General features: G+C 45.6%; 1 protein-coding gene across 1 annotated transcript in view; it reads left to right on the top strand.

Annotated features, from left to right (window-relative positions):
• The window catches only part of ALDH4A1 (aldehyde dehydrogenase 4 family member A1), a 275,101-nt gene that overhangs the window by 45,490 nt on the left and 212,176 nt on the right, over positions 1-17,435 (top strand). The window contains exons 2-3 of the mRNA XM_086921700.1: positions 14,334-14,427; positions 14,727-14,819. Of these exons, the coding sequence (XP_086777826.1) occupies positions 14,334-14,427; positions 14,727-14,819 (187 nt within the window). The remainder of the gene's footprint in view (positions 1-14,333; positions 14,428-14,726; positions 14,820-17,435) is intronic.

The raw sequence follows: 17,435 nt of genomic DNA, 5'->3' as shown, positions 1-17,435 counted from the left end.
AACTACAGTGATTCATTCTGTTCAGCTCCATGGTTTTGGCTGTGAAATGAGCGGGGTCTTGTGGTTTGAGCTCTCACGGTGGATCTGATTGGGGTCTGATGAGTAAAGTTCTTGGGTTGCTATTTCACATAATCAGTTCGTGGTCACCCATTGTTAGTGCCCTGGCTCCAACATTTTTTATCTAACTGAGTGAAGGTTTTTGGGGTTTGGTAAGTATGGTCATTGCGTCAGCAGTGACCTCCTCTCCCGCAGAGCACCATTTCACCTTGGTGCCAAGCACGATGGAAGTTGCTGAACTGAAGAATGTTGTGGCAGCATACATCTAGAAAATTGAACATTTTGGTTGAAGAGTAATCTATTAACATCACGCTCAGCAGGTAGCGTGCACTTTGACCAGACAAACAGCGCGTTGGCTATAGTTCCCCCGCTCCGCATCTGCTGTTGTCTCATAGCTGCAAGTCTACACCTGCAACTGGATGGGCCATTTAGTGAATGTTTCCCAGAGGGAAGTGAGGCGGGTGGGTGGCAGAAGGAATGCCTGTGTACAGAATACTGAACTGGGAGAAAGTGAAGTTCAGGGTTGTAGAGTCTAATTCTTGAGCCATCTGAGATGCTGGGTGCAGTATATGCTGCAGATGAGATCTGCCAGAGGATACAGAACTGCAAAATTAGAAAAAAGTCTATGGTTGAAGGGGGATTGATGGAAGTAATGACTACAATATTACAGGGGCAAATGCATTCTAAGATGGCTGGCTGAGATCTTTATTAGCGGGTACAGGAATCTGAGGCAGAATGTGATAGAACACTGTAAAATACTGATGTAACTGTGGTGCAGTGCACCCAGTACACCTCTAAGTCTACCAAAGCAAATGGACTTGTTACCCTATTGATAGGTATGCCCTATTCACTTCGGAGAAGTGATTGGTAGAGGAATTGAAAGGAGTGTGAAGTTGATGGCACTTGCACATTTAGATGCTAACAGTGTTACTGATGTTGGGACCAGTCAATAATACTATTTTGCCCTTTACCCTCCCTGTGGGTAATCTGACTTCACTCTGTAGAAGATTGGTACCAGGTGTGGTCTCTTTTTGTGGTCTTTAGGCAGCAACACATTTAGATTAAAAAAAGAACTGACCAAACATCCAATATTCTAACAAGAAAAACACACTTCATAAGGTTTCACCACAAACCCATAAAGCCTAGTTCAAATATAAAATAAAGGAGTGTTCCATTCTGGAATTGCGCTCTGCTTGATGCTTCTCAGCGGCATCGATTTTGTTTTGAGTCATTGGTATGAGTGATATCACCGCCGTCATTCTGTTCTCCTATTTCAGTGCATTAGAAATCAGAGTCCAGTAGTTTGAGGGATCACTTCATTCTCTGAGACCCATCTAGTCTTGCTCCCTTGCTGCCTGTCTCCCACCACTGTGTCAATAAACTCTCATGGCCTCCTTGGCTTTCCACGCTGCCTGTCCGGGTCTAACCACTGGAAGTAGTGGCCACTGCCTGGGACTTTGCTCTACTTCAGAGTCTTCTGTCCACTTGTTAACAAGACAGCAATTTAATGTCAGGAGAAGGGAGCTAGACTTGAAAAACGTCTTGTCATTCCTTCAGGCTGAATCTGGTACTGTGCTTTCCCTGCGGTTCTAATACTAGAGGCTGCAGGTTCCTTCCTCCGCCTACCAAACAACCTGCTGTTCCCTGGAACATGTAGAGCATCTCAGGAGGATAGAACAACTGGCCTACCCGTGTTATGAGTTCTCTTGTTTATTGGTCTTTGTCAAGCAGGGACTAGAGGGACGCTACTAAATTTCCAGCATGAAAGACCACAAAAAAGGCACCTGCAATCTTTAGCACGGGGCAGGCCGGGTGTTCTATCCTTCTGTTCTCAGTAGCGCAAGGGTACAGGGACATAGGATCTGTGTAGGGAACACTAACAAGCAAGTTATTAAACCTTTGTCTAATTCCACTTAGGTAATATATTATAGGGAAGACAGTGATGTTGAAGGGTCTTCTGGTCCTGAGGAATGACCACAGGTGTATAATTACCAGGTAAGGGGGCCTGAAAAATGTCGACCCAGTTAAGGCATGAGGGAGTTATCCTAATAAAGCCACTTATCCCACTCCTTTGTTTGTTTTTAAGCTTGTATGGGGAAAGCCTTTTTCAAAATAAAGTAGTCACTGTAATACCTGCTCTGTTACAAGTTTAACAGATTTCTTTCACAACCCTTCCAAACCAAAGAAGCCTGTAGATGATACTACCCTTCACTAGTATGGTGCTGGCGAAGGAGTGCCCCTGTAAGGAAGCATGCTACCTCGTGTGGGTGAAGGGTTGCATCCTTATTAGAAATATTTTTTGTTTAAATTTGACTCAGTTGAGAGGGCCCATTGACCAATCAGGACTCGAAAAATCATAAAAATGTTAATAAATCTGCAGATTTAGGGCTAGATGTAGGTAATCACAATTTATCGATTCTTAAATACCGAATTTTACAGATTCGGTATTTCTGATTCGGTAAATGTGATGTAGGTAATCTGTAAAATTTACAGATTCGGTAATATTCCTTATTACTGAATCGGTAATACCGATTCGGGAATGAGGAATACCTTCCCATTCATTCCTTTGGGTCTGGATGCCCATAGGAATGAATGGGAAGCCATTCACTATTACCGATTCGGTAAGTACCGAATCGGTAATAGCGGGAGCATATTCAAGGGTGGCAGGGTGTCAGATTGACACCCTGTTGCACCCCTGAATCGTGCATGTGTGCACATGTGGCGCACATACATGCCCTAAGGGCATGCATGTCTGCCACATGGCACTTTTATCAAAGCAAATAGTTGCTTTTTTAAAGGTATTCAGTATTTACCACCAACTTGTAGTTGGTGGTAAATGACGAATCCTTAAAGCAGAAATGCACTCACTCCTTATTTAGGGCTACCTCCGGTCGGTAACAGGAAAATTACAGATTTTCGTCCGTTACTGACCGATATTAAGCTACCTACATCTGGCCCTTAGTGACTTAAATAATCTACTTGACCTAATTCTAATGCTCTTGACCCATTAACTGGTTTTAAATTGTGATCCTGGACAAATATATTAATACTCTGAGCTGCCATTTTCTTTATTATCACATATGAGAGCGCCTTCAAATACGCAAGTTCAGCATGTCTGCTGTACAAACAAGCATTTACAATGCAATTGGTCTCGCATTATTAAAGTTTGAGCTATTGGCATTGTAAATGTCAATGCCTTATATTCATTTGCATCGGTGCGTAAACAAGCACTTTGTACTTATAGTCCATGCTTATGAGAAGCAGTCTCTTTTACTGCTAGCCTTGCTCATCGTAAGCAAGGACTATACGTTCAAAGTGCGTGTTTATGCACCGATTGCAGCTTTAAAAAAAAAATGAATAGAAGGCATTGTCATTTACAATGCCAATAGCTCAAACTTTAATAATGCGAGACCTATTACATTGTAAATGCTTGTTAGAAACAGTCATTGCTGGGCCCCTCTCCCAACACCCCCCAGAAAATGACACTAGTGCGCTAAGAGAAGAGGCAAGTTAATAGTCATATAAAGCCTAAATGAGATCTAGATTCTTATTAAGAACGGAGCAACATTACAGTGTACTAAATCAAGTATAAGAGATACTCTTACAGCGTACATCCTGAACTCAACTATTTAAAAGTGTGCTCACATGTGGCAATAAAGAAAAAAGGAGGCACTGTGTAATAAAATATTTGCCTATGATGACACAATTTGGCCAAGCATGGAAGATGGTATTAATTCCAGGCCATCTTGTTTCAAATTTTTAAACTCAGCCACCAGGTGGATATCTCTGTCTCTCTCGTTTACATCAAAGGTCATGTTTTTTGTCTTTCATTCTTAGCTCATGAAGAGAAACAAGCATTTGCAATGCAATAGGTTTCACATTAGGAAAGTTAGAGCTATTGGTCTTGTAAATGACCATTTTTTTACTTGTGTTGGTTTTGAAAATAGCTAAATTAATAGCTTTGTCATTTACAATGCCAATAGTTATAATTTTTTTTAATGTGACACCTATAGCATTTGTAATGCAACATGTTTTCTATTTACGTGACTTAGATGTATTGCATTGAGAAGAGTGTAATTATGTGGTGTGTAATTATGTGGCACTGAGTGGTAATATGGGGAGTGTATGTTGTATTCAGTAAAGTGAACTTTTGTGGCGTGTAATTATATGGCACTAAGTGGTATTTGGAGTGTATGTTGCATTGAGTGCAGTGTAATTATGTAGCATACAATTATATGGCACTGAGTGGTATTATTTGGAGTTTATGTTGCATTGAGTGCAGTGTAATTATGTAGCATATCAGTATGTGGCACTGAGTGGTATTATGGAAAGGTTCTGTTTTATTCAGTAGAGTGTAATTGTGTGGTGTGTAATTATGTGCCACTGAGTGGTATTATTTGGAGTGTATGTTGCACTGAGTGCAATGTAATTATGTAGCATATAATTATGTGGCACTGTGTGGTATTATGTGGAGTGTATTTATGTGGCATTGAGTAGAGTGCAATTATGTTGCGTGTAATTATGTGGCGCCGAGTGGTATTATGAGGAGTGTATGTTGTATTCTGGACAAATAAATAATGGCGAGTGTTCCACCCAAGTTCCAGCCATCTAAACATAGGAAAGAAATGTGTCTCAGTGAGCTGAATGCTAGTCACTAGCTAAGTGTGGTGTAAAAGTAAAAACGTGCAACAACTAAAGTGCTTTAATAATTGATGCTTTTAGCATATCAGAAAATATGGGCTCCCCCTGAAATGTATATATTTTTTAGGTATACATAGATATATAAAACACAGCTAATGCAGACATGCTGGTTAGCGATGTAAATGTAGTGGGGAAGAAGCAGTATTATTTATGCCTCATTTAAAGAACGAACGATCCGCAAGATCCAGTGAAATCCCTCAGGTTTAGTAGTGATACAGCACACCCTCGGATTCAGAATCTGCTCAACACTGGGACAAAGCACAGGTTACTCCCTCCACACCATGTCATCAGAATTAAGAGTAAGAAGCAAACAGGCCCAAGAAACAAAACAAAAAAATATCCGATGTGTTTCTGAAGAGGTATTGTTAGGTGTCATCAAATAAAGGCTGTTTGAAAGTCCTTCGTAGCAAGAGCAGGCAGGCACAGAGGGAGGGAGGGAGGGCGGGACGGTCTACTGCCCCTGCTATTACCAGTGAGTGAGTGGCGCGGAGGATACAGCACGAGGGAAGTGTGTGAGAATGGAGGAGGGGTGTAGAGATGACAGTCTTGGACAGGAGAGCGAGTTCAGTCAGTCAACTTGGAGATGAGGATGGTTGGCGGATAGGAGAACAAGCTCTTGGCATTGCTGTGGGGAGGGGGAGGAGAAATGCGAGACACGGCCTGGCGGCCATGAAAAGTGTGAAGCAGGGGGCGCACAACAAGCTGCACGGGATTAAAGGCGGAAAAGGGATGCTATTCTGAAATGCCCAGGCTGCAGGTAAGCAAGACTCCTTCCGGCAAAGAAAAAGGCACCCCGCAACTCTCAAATAACAAGATGTGCGGGGCTGCGCCACAGAAAGCAATGCTATCCTGAGGTGTCCAGGCTGCAGGGAAGCAAGACTCCTCAAGGCAAATAAAAAGGCAGATGCGTAACTCATTTTCAGAAGTGAAAAATCGTGTGTAATAGTTTCTTGTAATCAGACTCCAAGTCGCCTCCGGAACAAAAGCATGGTGAAAGGGAGTGCTTTCCCGTGATACAAGTAAAGCCAGCGCAGACATTTCCTAAAGAATGTGATAAGATAACAACCAGATAGACCATGTCCCTCCACTCGCAAACAAACACATACAAGCTCTTGGCATTGCTGTGGGGAGGGAGGGAGGAGAAATGCGAGACACGGCCTGGCGGCCGTGAAAAGTGTGAAGCAGGGGGCGGGGGAGCGGATCCCTTTGAAGTGAAGCTAAGCTCTCGGAGGTAGGAGTCTCGGGCAAGCGCGTGCACGAGCACATGCACTCGACGAAATCCGCGATGGTTTCAGAGCTTAGTTGAGTCTCTATACTCTCGTCCTATTATCGCTTGCACCTAAAAAACCAACACAGAGATAGCAGACCCGACTCAGCGCCCCAGACCCAACTAACAAGCCAAGAAAGCACTTATTTAGCGAGGTTACACCCCCAAACATCCCCCCTCCCCTGAAGCTATGTCCCTGCTGCTGAGTGACAGAAGGATTTAGCGATTTTGGGAGTCGATTTAGATTTCCCCTATGCCTGAATTGGAAAGTACACAGCTGGTAACTGAAGACGCAAACAGATCCAGATAAGGAGCATATTTGCTCAATGATTTGTGTGGGGTAGTGAATGATAATCAACGTGTAAAAGTGAACGTGAGAGGGAGAGCTATATGGGAAGAGGCAAAACACGCACAGCTATACCTGTTAAATACGCTGTCTATACACACTATGTTATGTTCACCTACAGAAGTTGAAATGCTTTGGTGGGTACCACTACAGGTTAAATGTCATTTGTTAATTGTTGTACCCAAAAATATGTTATATATTCCTGGCTCGATAAGGACCGGGCTGAGAACTATGCAGAGCACTAACATTATCTTGACACTGTAGCACAGATGTACTGTAACATTACAAAATCTACATGCCGCAAATGGTCTCAAAACGTATTATGGTATGAGTTTCATATACAATATCTGTTTCCCCCTAAAAAATACAGTTATTCTGTGCACCTACCTTGCAGAACATCTGAAGTTCATACTGCCAAATAAAGATGGCTGGCTCAAATGCATCCGGGCTGCAGAGCATTTAAAAAATAGGAAAGTGAAGAAGGATATATCACAGAGTTGCCAAGTTTTATGTTCGCAAAAGAAACTTGCCAAAGCTCAGGAAATGCTCTCTTATCTTCAGCCGTTGCAGATGTGGTTTCCTCTTTGAGGGGTTGGTTGACGTACATTTCTTCCTGAAGCATGGATCGATTTACGCTATCACTGAGTCCGAATTACAAATCCTTTTGGCCAACAATCGCTACTTACATGTGCAAAAAGTGGATTCTCCATTCAACTCAAGTTCCCGATTCACAAAACACAAGCCGTGAGCGTGCACATCCCGAAACCGGAAGGTCGGGAGCATCACGCCTGTCGTGGGGTGGGACTTCCCAGTGGTGACGCGGGGCTCCCATGCCTGAGGGAGAGCCTCGCAGAGGCTGCATAAGTCAGGAGTGGGGCCGATGCGGTGAGTGGGGCTTAGTTGTACTGGGGGTGGCGGCGGGGGGGGGGGTGGTGTGTGTCTCTGTATGTGTGCGCTCGTGTGTGTGTGTGTGTGTGTGCGTGCACGCGCTCGTGTGTGTGTGCTCTCGTGTGTGTGTGCGTGCGCTCGTGAGTGTGCGTGCTCGTGTGTGTGTGTGTGTCTGTGTGTGTGCGCTCGTTTGTGTGTGCGCTTGTGTGCGTGCCTGTGTGTAACGCGAAGCTTACACACAGGCACACAAGTTACGTGCTGTGACAGGAGATGGGCACAGCACGTAATGTACTGGTGAAGGCGCGCGCGACCTGATCAGATTCCTGAATGCTGCGCGTGCCCACCTCCTGTCTACTTGAAAGCAGAGCCGGTGACTATAGGTCTAGCAGGCAAGACAGTGCTTCCGCGCTGTAATCGCCAGGTGCAAGGCCTAAAAACTATTTTGTTTGATTTGATGGACTAAACTTTTGCTTCATATATAATACAAATCTAGCCACATATAGGATACACATGACCCCTGACTTGCCTCTTAGTTCAATAACAACATTGTCATCAGGGGCAGTGCGTCCCTTGGGGCGTTGCCACTCTGATATTTAGGCCCTCCCAATTAAATGCAAGTAAACTTCTAAACATTTTAGGACTTTTTAGGCATTTCTGCCACTTGCCGGTTTCAGTGTCAGGCACGAGGAAGCAGATCCCTTGAGAATCCTCCAGTGCGGGGCTGAAGGGGTGGGGATTATTATTGAAAGACAGGAGACACCATCTGAGTCAGAGGGGCAAAAGTGCGCATGTTGGGTTGGACGGCGGCTTCTCTCCAGCCAGCCCGACATGCGCATGGAGGCCCGCTCAGAGTCTTCCCCCCTGTGTGTCCTAGAGCCCGGGGTGACTCGTAGGCGCAGCGCCCTTGGCTCAGTAATGAACATTGCGGTCCCCTGCCCCAACCAATCCAGGCTCTGCTGTAACAGCAGGAGCAGTGTCTGTATTGGCTACAGCCTGGTATGCCTGACATTGGCAGGTGGCAGCATGCACTGGGTGGTGGGCTTCTCCTTCCCTCTCTTGTGCCTGCTGGATCTGAGCCGGAGAGCGGAACCAGAACCCGCTGTTGCTGATCTGGTGCGGAGGTGCGGCAGAGTAGCAGTGCCCCGCATTCTTCTTACATGGGGACATTGTCGCCTTCCCATCGCAGATTCATGGCAGCACCATGTCTGGGCTGGTCACCGACTCATGGTGAACGTGAAGGTGCCCCTTCTACCGGACTAGGTGTGTGCTGCTGGTGGCCGCCGCATACCTTCTCCCCAACCTGGTGCCACCTGGTGAGAGTTGGCTGCATGAACGCCAGGTACGTAGGGTGGGATAAAGGGCGGGCTGCAGTGTGAGAGGGTAAAGAGCAGACCGTTTTGTCAGCAGCTTCAATGTTCTGACAGGCCCGAGCTCTGTTTTCACCTAAGTGTGTATGGTCTTGAAAGTCGATGATTTGTGCTTGTTCGTGATGCCTGGTTAGGAAGGGACTACCTTGCGTTCTGTGAATAGACGCTATAATCTACCATCTAGTAATACACTGCCTGATCTCCACTACAAATCTCCCAAAAAATGAGACGTTGTTTGCAGTTTAACTTTCAACACAATCAAACGTTTTGCAGTCTGTGTACTTTTCGGTCAGTGCTGTGAAAATAGTTGTTACCAGCGTGGCAGATTATGACTTGACAAAAGTATATTCTGCTCTGCTTTCTTGCGAACGCCCTTGCTTCAGCTACGATATTTTAATGACTAGCCTCCGAAACTGTCTAGGATTAAAATGTCGTCTGTCTTGGATTTTCTGTGACTCCCTTAAGAAACCAAGGGCTGCAGTTAGGGAAAAACGTCAAGGAGATGTGCAGGGCATACTGCATGTAATGTTTTGATGATGGTAAGGAACGGGTTATGCCAATCTTGCCAGATTTCCAAAATAAGCGCCACCACTTACTAAGGGCTAGTAAATAGCCAAATAACACAAGTAAATGTTTCACTGCAACTAATAAAGTTCAGTGGATGGGTTTAGATATTTAATTAAAGACAAGTGAAATATGTGAAGCTGTTTGTACGAAACCATGACCTACTGTGAAAGGCCCCATTAAATAGTAGTAAAATAGCCTACCATTTATTCGATGCCGTCGAAGTGGTGGAACCACAGGCAGCACTATAGTTAATTATGTCTTAAATTAGCAGAACAATAAAATGTCAAAACTGTAAATAAGGTGCCACAGTGACTGACTGCATTGCTTTGTAGTTTTCCAGCATCTTCATGAACTTTCTAAAGCAAGGGATCCATAATCCAAAAGTATGCATTTATTTTGAATGCTAAGATATTCCAGAAAATATTAACTATACAATATTGTCGCAGTGTTCTTGAATTAAAAGTAATTTACTGCAAACAGCTGCACATGGTGATGCTAGGAGTGACTAAGTGACCCTTCAGCAGAACATCAATCTTTCACTATTTGCCCCCCCCCCTGAGCCCTTATTATTTATCGAAACTTGCACTCTTCGCCATTCATCCCAAACATTTATGCCTCACCACTTTGAAATGTCACTAGCCACCACTGATTGTCATCAGGGCAAGGGCCTGAAAGTTTCTCAAATCATGTTGAATCCTATCACTTTTGTAAAAAAATTTTTGAAAACCTTTATTTGTGTAGATGGTGACATACAAATACGGGCCTACAACCCAGAGGCCGGCCACGGAACAAACTGGAAGACACCAATAGCAATAAAAAGTACGGAATGGTCACGCAATACTACACAATGCTGCGAGTCTATAATGCTAACTGAGCGTAACCCCCGGTAAAGGATCACTGAAGGTTAATTTTATATATATAAAAATAAAGGATTGGTCGTATAATAAGCGTCTTGGTACACATGACGGGGAACAGAATCAACTTCATTATAATAGGGAATCCGTAAGTCAGTTATCAGAATAGTCCAAAGCGGTCAAGCCATCGATGCCCTTGCTATTCTTCTTCAGTCAGTGTCCACCCGCAACCTCATGTGCCCAAAGACAAGCAAAACATCACTCTCATGATAATCAAATCATCAATGAGACGGAAAAAGGTGCAATCACTATACAACCCAACCCGGAGAGTAAAAGAAAACTAAAATATTAGAAAAAAGGGAAAGGAAAGGGGGAATCCATGTTACTGTACCCGCCCCACGGCGATAATGGCGATCCACAATCCAGACAGCAAACATTCTGAGGGGCGGGGCGGCTAAGTCAGGAAAAGCAAAAACCCGAAAGTACCATACCATATGGGAGTACCCAAACTCCCCCCCCCCCCCCCCCCCCCCCCCCTGGGCACTCATCCCGCGGGGATCACGCACAGCAATGGAGACCCAAGAAAAGGACAGATAAGAGCCACAGAAACAAAGAGCTATCTAATAGACCCACATCCACCCACCCCACCCTGCACCCCTGCAGAAGGCTATGGCCTACCCCTCCCAGCAGCGTGCCTGTCGCCCTAAGCGTGAACCCGAAATATAGAATGAGATAATGTAGGGAAAGGAGAAGAAAAAAGATAAAAAGGAAAAAAGGAAAGTCAAGGGGGGAGGATACCATGTAACAAGGCGCACGGCCCCCACCCCCGCCCATACAAACATTCTAGTGTAGCCCAAAACGAAACTGGCATGGTTTCAAGTAGCCATACATATTAAGGGTTCGACAAGTTATCTCAATTTGTAGCAGTCCATGAATCCGTGCATCGAACAGCAGTCCTCCGGGTGAAAAACCCCCGGGTTCACCCCAGTCCTTTCTTAGCCATCGCCTCGATGTATGGAAAGGTAGCAAGCATAAAACAAAGCAGTGAGAAGAGGTCATGGAGCCACCGCTGGACGGTCAATGGAAGCCACCCAATGGATCTCCACCACCGAAGGCAATGCAAGAGCTGTTCACGGCAGTCATTGAAATCAGTTGCACTGATCGCCATCAATTCTTCCCGCATGCGGTCCAAGCCATTGCCGCCCCCGCCAAAGTACGGGAAACAAAAAGTAACCACCTCAGGCCCATCCGCATCCCTGGGGGACAGCTCGGAAGCAATGGCGATCCCCACATCGACCTGCACACAAAAATCCCGGACCAGGGTCGCCTGCCAAATCCTTAGCGCCCGCAGGACGTCGCCAATCGTGGGTTCACACTCCCCGGTGAAGGGTCCCATCACGGCACAGAGGTACAGCACCAACATCCCAGGGCGTCCCACAGCTTACGGCATCAGCCGCCATTTTGTGATTACTGCGCAGTCTTTTCGAGACCGACTCCTGGGGTGGGCTCACAAGCGGGGCCCACACGGTATCCCCCTCAATCGTCCACACAGCAGCCTCGGTGCAAAGATGAGGGCAACCAAAAAAGAGGGACCCGCCGGCGCCAACGCTCCGCCGGAGCCACTATCCACCACCGAGCGATGGAAGTCAGGATGGCCGAGCGAGGCAACAAGGGGGGGAGCCACCAGCACGGCTTCCCCCACACACAACTTGCCGCACCTCACCTCTGGACCACCGGGAGGTAGACCCAGGCGCGTTCAGTTGCCCTCGGCTTTTTCGCACAACGGCCTCCTCCGGTCGGCATCCGTCCTCCACCCGAGGCCGCCGCCTACCCCCCGTCTCCGCCGGCTACTCGCCGAAGGCAAGGCCCCGGTCTCCACTCCAAAGAGGCCGCACTTCCTGGGAGGACGCCGCTGCGGGCCCACTGATCTCCGGAGCCACCAGGATGGGTGGTAAGTGTCAGCATACCTTCATCTATAAAATGTTGTCGTTTCTGGGCAGGATGGGCGACAGGATAGATTAGTTTGGGCAGGGAGGCCGGCGGAGCCGAGCTACCGTGCGGCCATCACAATGTCGAGCTAGGCTCCTCCCGAATCCTATCACTTTTAATAAATACATAACTAAAGCGTTTTAATAAATACATAACTAAAGCGTTAAGTTGTAGTACACTGTAATTTGCAATCAGGAGATTTTTGATTGAAATGGCCCAGAATTTCCCACTGACATGCGGTTTTACTGATAAAAACTATATGGTGTACAAACAATGATTTTTGGAAATGGAGTTTCTGCATATATTTGCCATTTTCACGTCCAGTAAAGTGTTCTGATTTGTTTTGCTCCCATTTAAATCTTTGTCTTCATCACACGTCTGATTCACAAAAAGATTTGCTTTCGTAATTAACACCGGACGTTCTGAAATATTTGTACTATACAAGCTTTTTAAATGTGTGTTAGATCAAAAACTGACTTCTTAACGCCTTTTGTTTCACAATGATTGTCAGACAGCTCACTTGACAAAAACCTCTAACTGTAGTAAATAAAAGACAATGAAAACAACATCTTCCATGATAAGATAAGCAGTAATTAGTAAACGACAAACTGCCATTTGACCTCTGTCCTTGAACAGACAGCAAATGTGTCAAGATAAAAACAAGATTTAAAGGTATTTTATTGCTCATTCATTTTATGAATAAACAGGACACATGTTTCTTTCTATCTTAAGTTCACTGCCAGAAGGGACCAGTAGGACCTAAAAATAGCTCCACCTAATAAAGTCTGACTCGCCATAGCGAGTGGGCGAGAAGATTTTTTGAGGCCTCCCTATGAGTCAGACCTGCAAATAATAATTCTATTAAGGGAACCCCAGGAGAATATGTGTATCTTAAGTTCATGACAAGCCTACCAGTCTTTGATGGGAGGTTATGGCTTTTCCATGCCAATGGTTCCTGTTGGTGTACCATGCCATTGGCTGTTTCTGTGGGTGTACCATGCCATCGGCTGTTACTATGATTGTCCCATGCCAGTGGTTGTCCCTTTGGGTGTACTGTGAAACTTGATATCCCTATTTTTGCTCTCGCTTGCCATGCAGCTAAGGACCTGATTTACAGAAAGCTGTCAGCTTACTGAAAACCATAAACTGCATGCCTATCTCTCACACCTCATCATCCACCACTCTGTTAAGCACCACGCCCCAGAACCCAATAGCGGCACATCAGTGGTCCTCATGGAAACACTTCTCACTAAGGATAGAAAAACAATGACAACAAGCTTCCAGCCACACCCCGTAGGTGGTGTAGCTAGCAGCCCATGTAGGCAGGCAATTCAGTGCCCAACATTGGGGTAGTGCGCGCTATATAAATGATGCTATACAATACAGTGATTGTCCCAAGCAAAGGCCTGTTTTTCTGGGTGTACCCTGCCGTTGATTATTCCTGTAAGTGCTATATTGCAATTTAGCATTCCTACCTATGTTCCTTTCCAAGTGTGATTTCTTTCATTCAACTGGTATTTCTATGTTTGTTCCATCCCTTTGTTCATGCTTATATTCCTTATGGTTATTGCAGTAGACACCCAATCTCAGTGTGTACGCCTACCGTTCCCATCCACAGTGGATGAATGTGGCTTTAGTGGGACAGAGGTGAATAAGGACTTGGATTAAAAAATGCTTAAGTCTTTGTTAAATTTGAGATGATACTGCTACATTTGAGAATCTGACTTTGCTTTGTTTTCACAGCGAGGTTCCAGTACGAGGAACGTTTTGTTTTCTGTAGATGTTCTTTGGTTACTTAAGCACCTCTAGAGTTGACTTATTGGATGAGTATGGCTGTAAGAGGGCTGAAACTAAGGGCCTAATTTAAATCTTGGCAGACGTCAGTGCTGGGCTGGGAACAGCAACCATCCCTGGCAGATTGCTCATTGACCAGCCCTAGGAGCGAGGGGTGTGGGGGTTGAGGGCCCCCAGTGTCAAAACCGCCCCCCACAGCCAGAAAACAGGCCCACCGTAGAAACGCCGTTGTCCACTACGGCCAGTCCAGTGACGGATATCCTACCCGCCGAAATATAAATCCCTTTATATCCTATGGGTTTTATATTTTGGTGGGCAGGATATCCATCACCGATGTGATGGAGTAACCCGTCTGCCAAGATCTAAATCAAGTTTTCTTTTCTAAAGACCTTTCAGTGTGTTTTATCAAACACAAATCAATGTGCCATGGTCACCAGCTTTGATTTCATTCTTAATGCCGTCTTGGCTTACGTTTCTTCTGTCTTACCCATTCCTTGTTCCAGGTTCAGGCAGCATCACTGTGCAGTGGGCGAAATTGCAAATGAGCCCATTTTGGAGTTTAAACATGGAAGTCCGGAACGAATAGCACTTCAAAAGGTACGTGGCTAGTCAAGTACTGTGTGCCTTGTGGAACCCGCCGCGTACGTTGACGCTCTTTAACAACTTTACTTGCGAGTTATTTTTTGAATCGCTTTATATTTAGTAAATTCTTCTTACCAGCTCCATTCCATGGCAGACGTCAGACTTCTTTGGAGCTCCTTAATCATTTCACTAATGAAAGATTAAGTGAACTTTGTTTTAGGGCTTATAAACGTCTGAAAAAAGAAATAGGTAGACTTGCAGTTCCTCCAAGTTAATGAAAGAAGCATTCTTATTTTTTTTTATTCTGCGTTAAGGCACTAAAAGATCTAGATGGAAAGACAGAAAATATACCATGTGTCGTGGGTGGAGAAGAGGTTTGGACCAAAGACGTGAGGTACCAGCTATCGGTGAGTTTTTAATGCAGTCCTCAATGTGTCAGTAAGATACTGATGGCCTATTTCATTAACAAGAAGAGACAATACTGTACCTTAACTATATGGTGTACGTGATAAAACGCATGATTCTCTATTGTTTGAAGCAGCTATAATCACATGACATTGACTTGATTTGCATACCCATTGCCACATGGGTTTGTTCTAATTGTTTGATTAGTGTATGATTATTGATGCTATCCGTATATAATGTGTATGCTCATATAAATCCTCAAAAAACAAAATACAAGATACAAAAAAAAAAATAGGAAGCGCATCCAACCGTTTAGCCTATAAGAGATCGGTATTGCGGCTGCCACACCAGGCTACAGACTTCCCCAGCACCCGACATAGGCGACTTAGTAGGACAACACCTGCCTGCCAGGAAGACAACAACTTTGGGAGGAAGATCCAATTCAGGTTACCGCTGCCACTCAGTCTCCATGCATGCAGGTGCAGTTTATACAAGTTCGGGTGCAAGACCCTGCCCTGCTGTTGTGGCAGGAAATCCCCTGAAACAGTAGCCTGATAAGAGGACAGAAGCTTGTGCCCAGGAGAGCTGGATACAACACTCTCATTTCCCAATCTTGAGTCACGGGGATGACTTGGACCAGGCCTTTCCTGGTCTTCTTCAGAACTCTGGGCAAGAGAGGCAGCAGGCGTAAAGGCGTACAGTTGTCAGGAATGCGTTTCTGAGAGAAACGCTTCTTGGGAACTCCAGCACACAAAGTTTTGACATTGCGCTTTCTCAACGATGGTGAAAAGGTGTAGCCACATTGCTGGGAGATGCCTTGTACCACCTTGGGATGTAACTGCCATTCGTGATCCACCAGGCACAGCTGGCTGAGCTAATCCATGTGGCATTCAAAGATCACACCAGGTGGTTTGGGAAACAGCCATAACTATGCAGGATGAGCCATGTGTGCCGTTTCCCCTCAAGCGGAACCACACTTGCCTTAACCATGCATATGTTTGATCAAGGCAGTGCTCAGTCTAGATGTCCGGATGGGCATGGAGAGGAACAGGAAGCGTCGGGACAGAAAGCTTGACGCATAGTTTTTAAGGCTCAGGGTTGGGGGGTAGTGTTTAGGGCTCAGGTTATTTTTAGGGCTCTGGGGGTTTGGTTGTTTTTAGGGCTTTGCTGTTGGGTTGTTTTTAGAGCTCAGGGGGGTAGGGGTTGTTTTTAGGGCTTGGAGAGGTCGGGGTTGTTTTTAGGGCTTGGGGATCGGGTTTTTAGGTCTCGCCTAGGCAGCGCGCATGCTCTGCTCTAGGAGGGCCTTTAGCCATCGGTCTGCTCCTTTTCAAGCACACTAGTGCTTGTGCTGGCATCCACCTTGTGGGAGGGAGCAGCGGCGGGCCTGGTAATTGAAAACATACGGCTCTTGCGCCGCTGCTGCTCGCTCCCGCAAGGCGGATGCCATCACAAGCACAAGTGCATTTGCCTTCTCTTTTGCGGCTGCGGAGCCTCCCGAAGCTCCCTCACGCTTGTTTCCTTAATCACCAAACACCCTCAAAGCTGGGTCCCACTTTCCCGTGCACGACCGCCAAACAAGGAGTGAGCCTGTCATACCATTCATATCGTTAAGATGCAACTTTTCAATCCGCGTTTTTCACAAGTCAGCGTGATCACTTCAGAACACAGGTAAAGACTCACTACTAACACCGGTAGGATGCTCTCGTTCAACCTGCATTTTCTGAACCTAGGCTACTGTTATGTAGCATTGGTACACGGCAAGATGTGCTCATTTAAACTGCCATTACGAGCACAAGTTTACATTTGAATCTTAATGAGCTTTTTTTGGACCGTGCTTTTGAGTATCAGTTATCATTCACGGCACAGGCATACCGGCAAGACGCTCACCCAACCGGCATTCATCAGCACAAAGCCACATTAACAAACTCATTTTCTTGGATACTTTTATGTAAATGTTTTGCACTCGTTTTTTTAACCTATTTTTTTAGCATAGGCGTGCCGACAAGACGCTCACCCGACCCGTATTTATGAGCACAAAGTTACAGCACCACTCCCGGGCTTGTTTATTTTGCTGCTCCTTAATAAGATTCTCTCGGCGGTGCTTCAGAAGCCAGGTGCCTTGCATTGTCTCGAGCCAACCCTAATGGCGCCCCAGGCTCTGGATTTGCCCACGGCCTGTCTTGTATTTGATGAACATAATGGCTGCTCACTCAGTCATACAGGCAATGTTCAGCCACGTTGAACCCAACCTCGCTGGGTTCTGCAGCACTTGGTGTTAATGGTTTTCCAGAATTTATTGTGAAACGTGCTACCGGCTATCAGCTGAGGCCGGGCCACTATTGTGAAGGCGCTTTGAGGTATGCTCTGTAGACAGCCATTCTTTGCTGATGCGGAATTTACTTTTCCTCACGCTTGGAGTGCAAGGAAACAAACCGGATCTATACTTTGAGACTTTATGCTGTCACTAGGTACTTACTCACTGACATGTTGGAGAAAGGCCCCTCATTTGTTTATAGGGCACGTAAGCACGTTCTGTATAGTATGAACTCAGAAACTTCGCTGAGATTCAAGATAATGTTGATAGCTCTTTTAAAGTTTTGCCTTTCAGGTATAATTTG

Source organism: Lissotriton vulgaris, chromosome 5, assembly GCF_964263255.1.
Source record: "Lissotriton vulgaris chromosome 5, aLisVul1.2, whole genome shotgun sequence".
Lineage (NCBI taxonomy): Eukaryota > Metazoa > Chordata > Amphibia > Caudata > Salamandridae > Lissotriton > Lissotriton vulgaris.
Note: the sequence above shows the minus strand (reverse complement) of the source record. Positions and strands in the feature narration are given on the sequence as shown.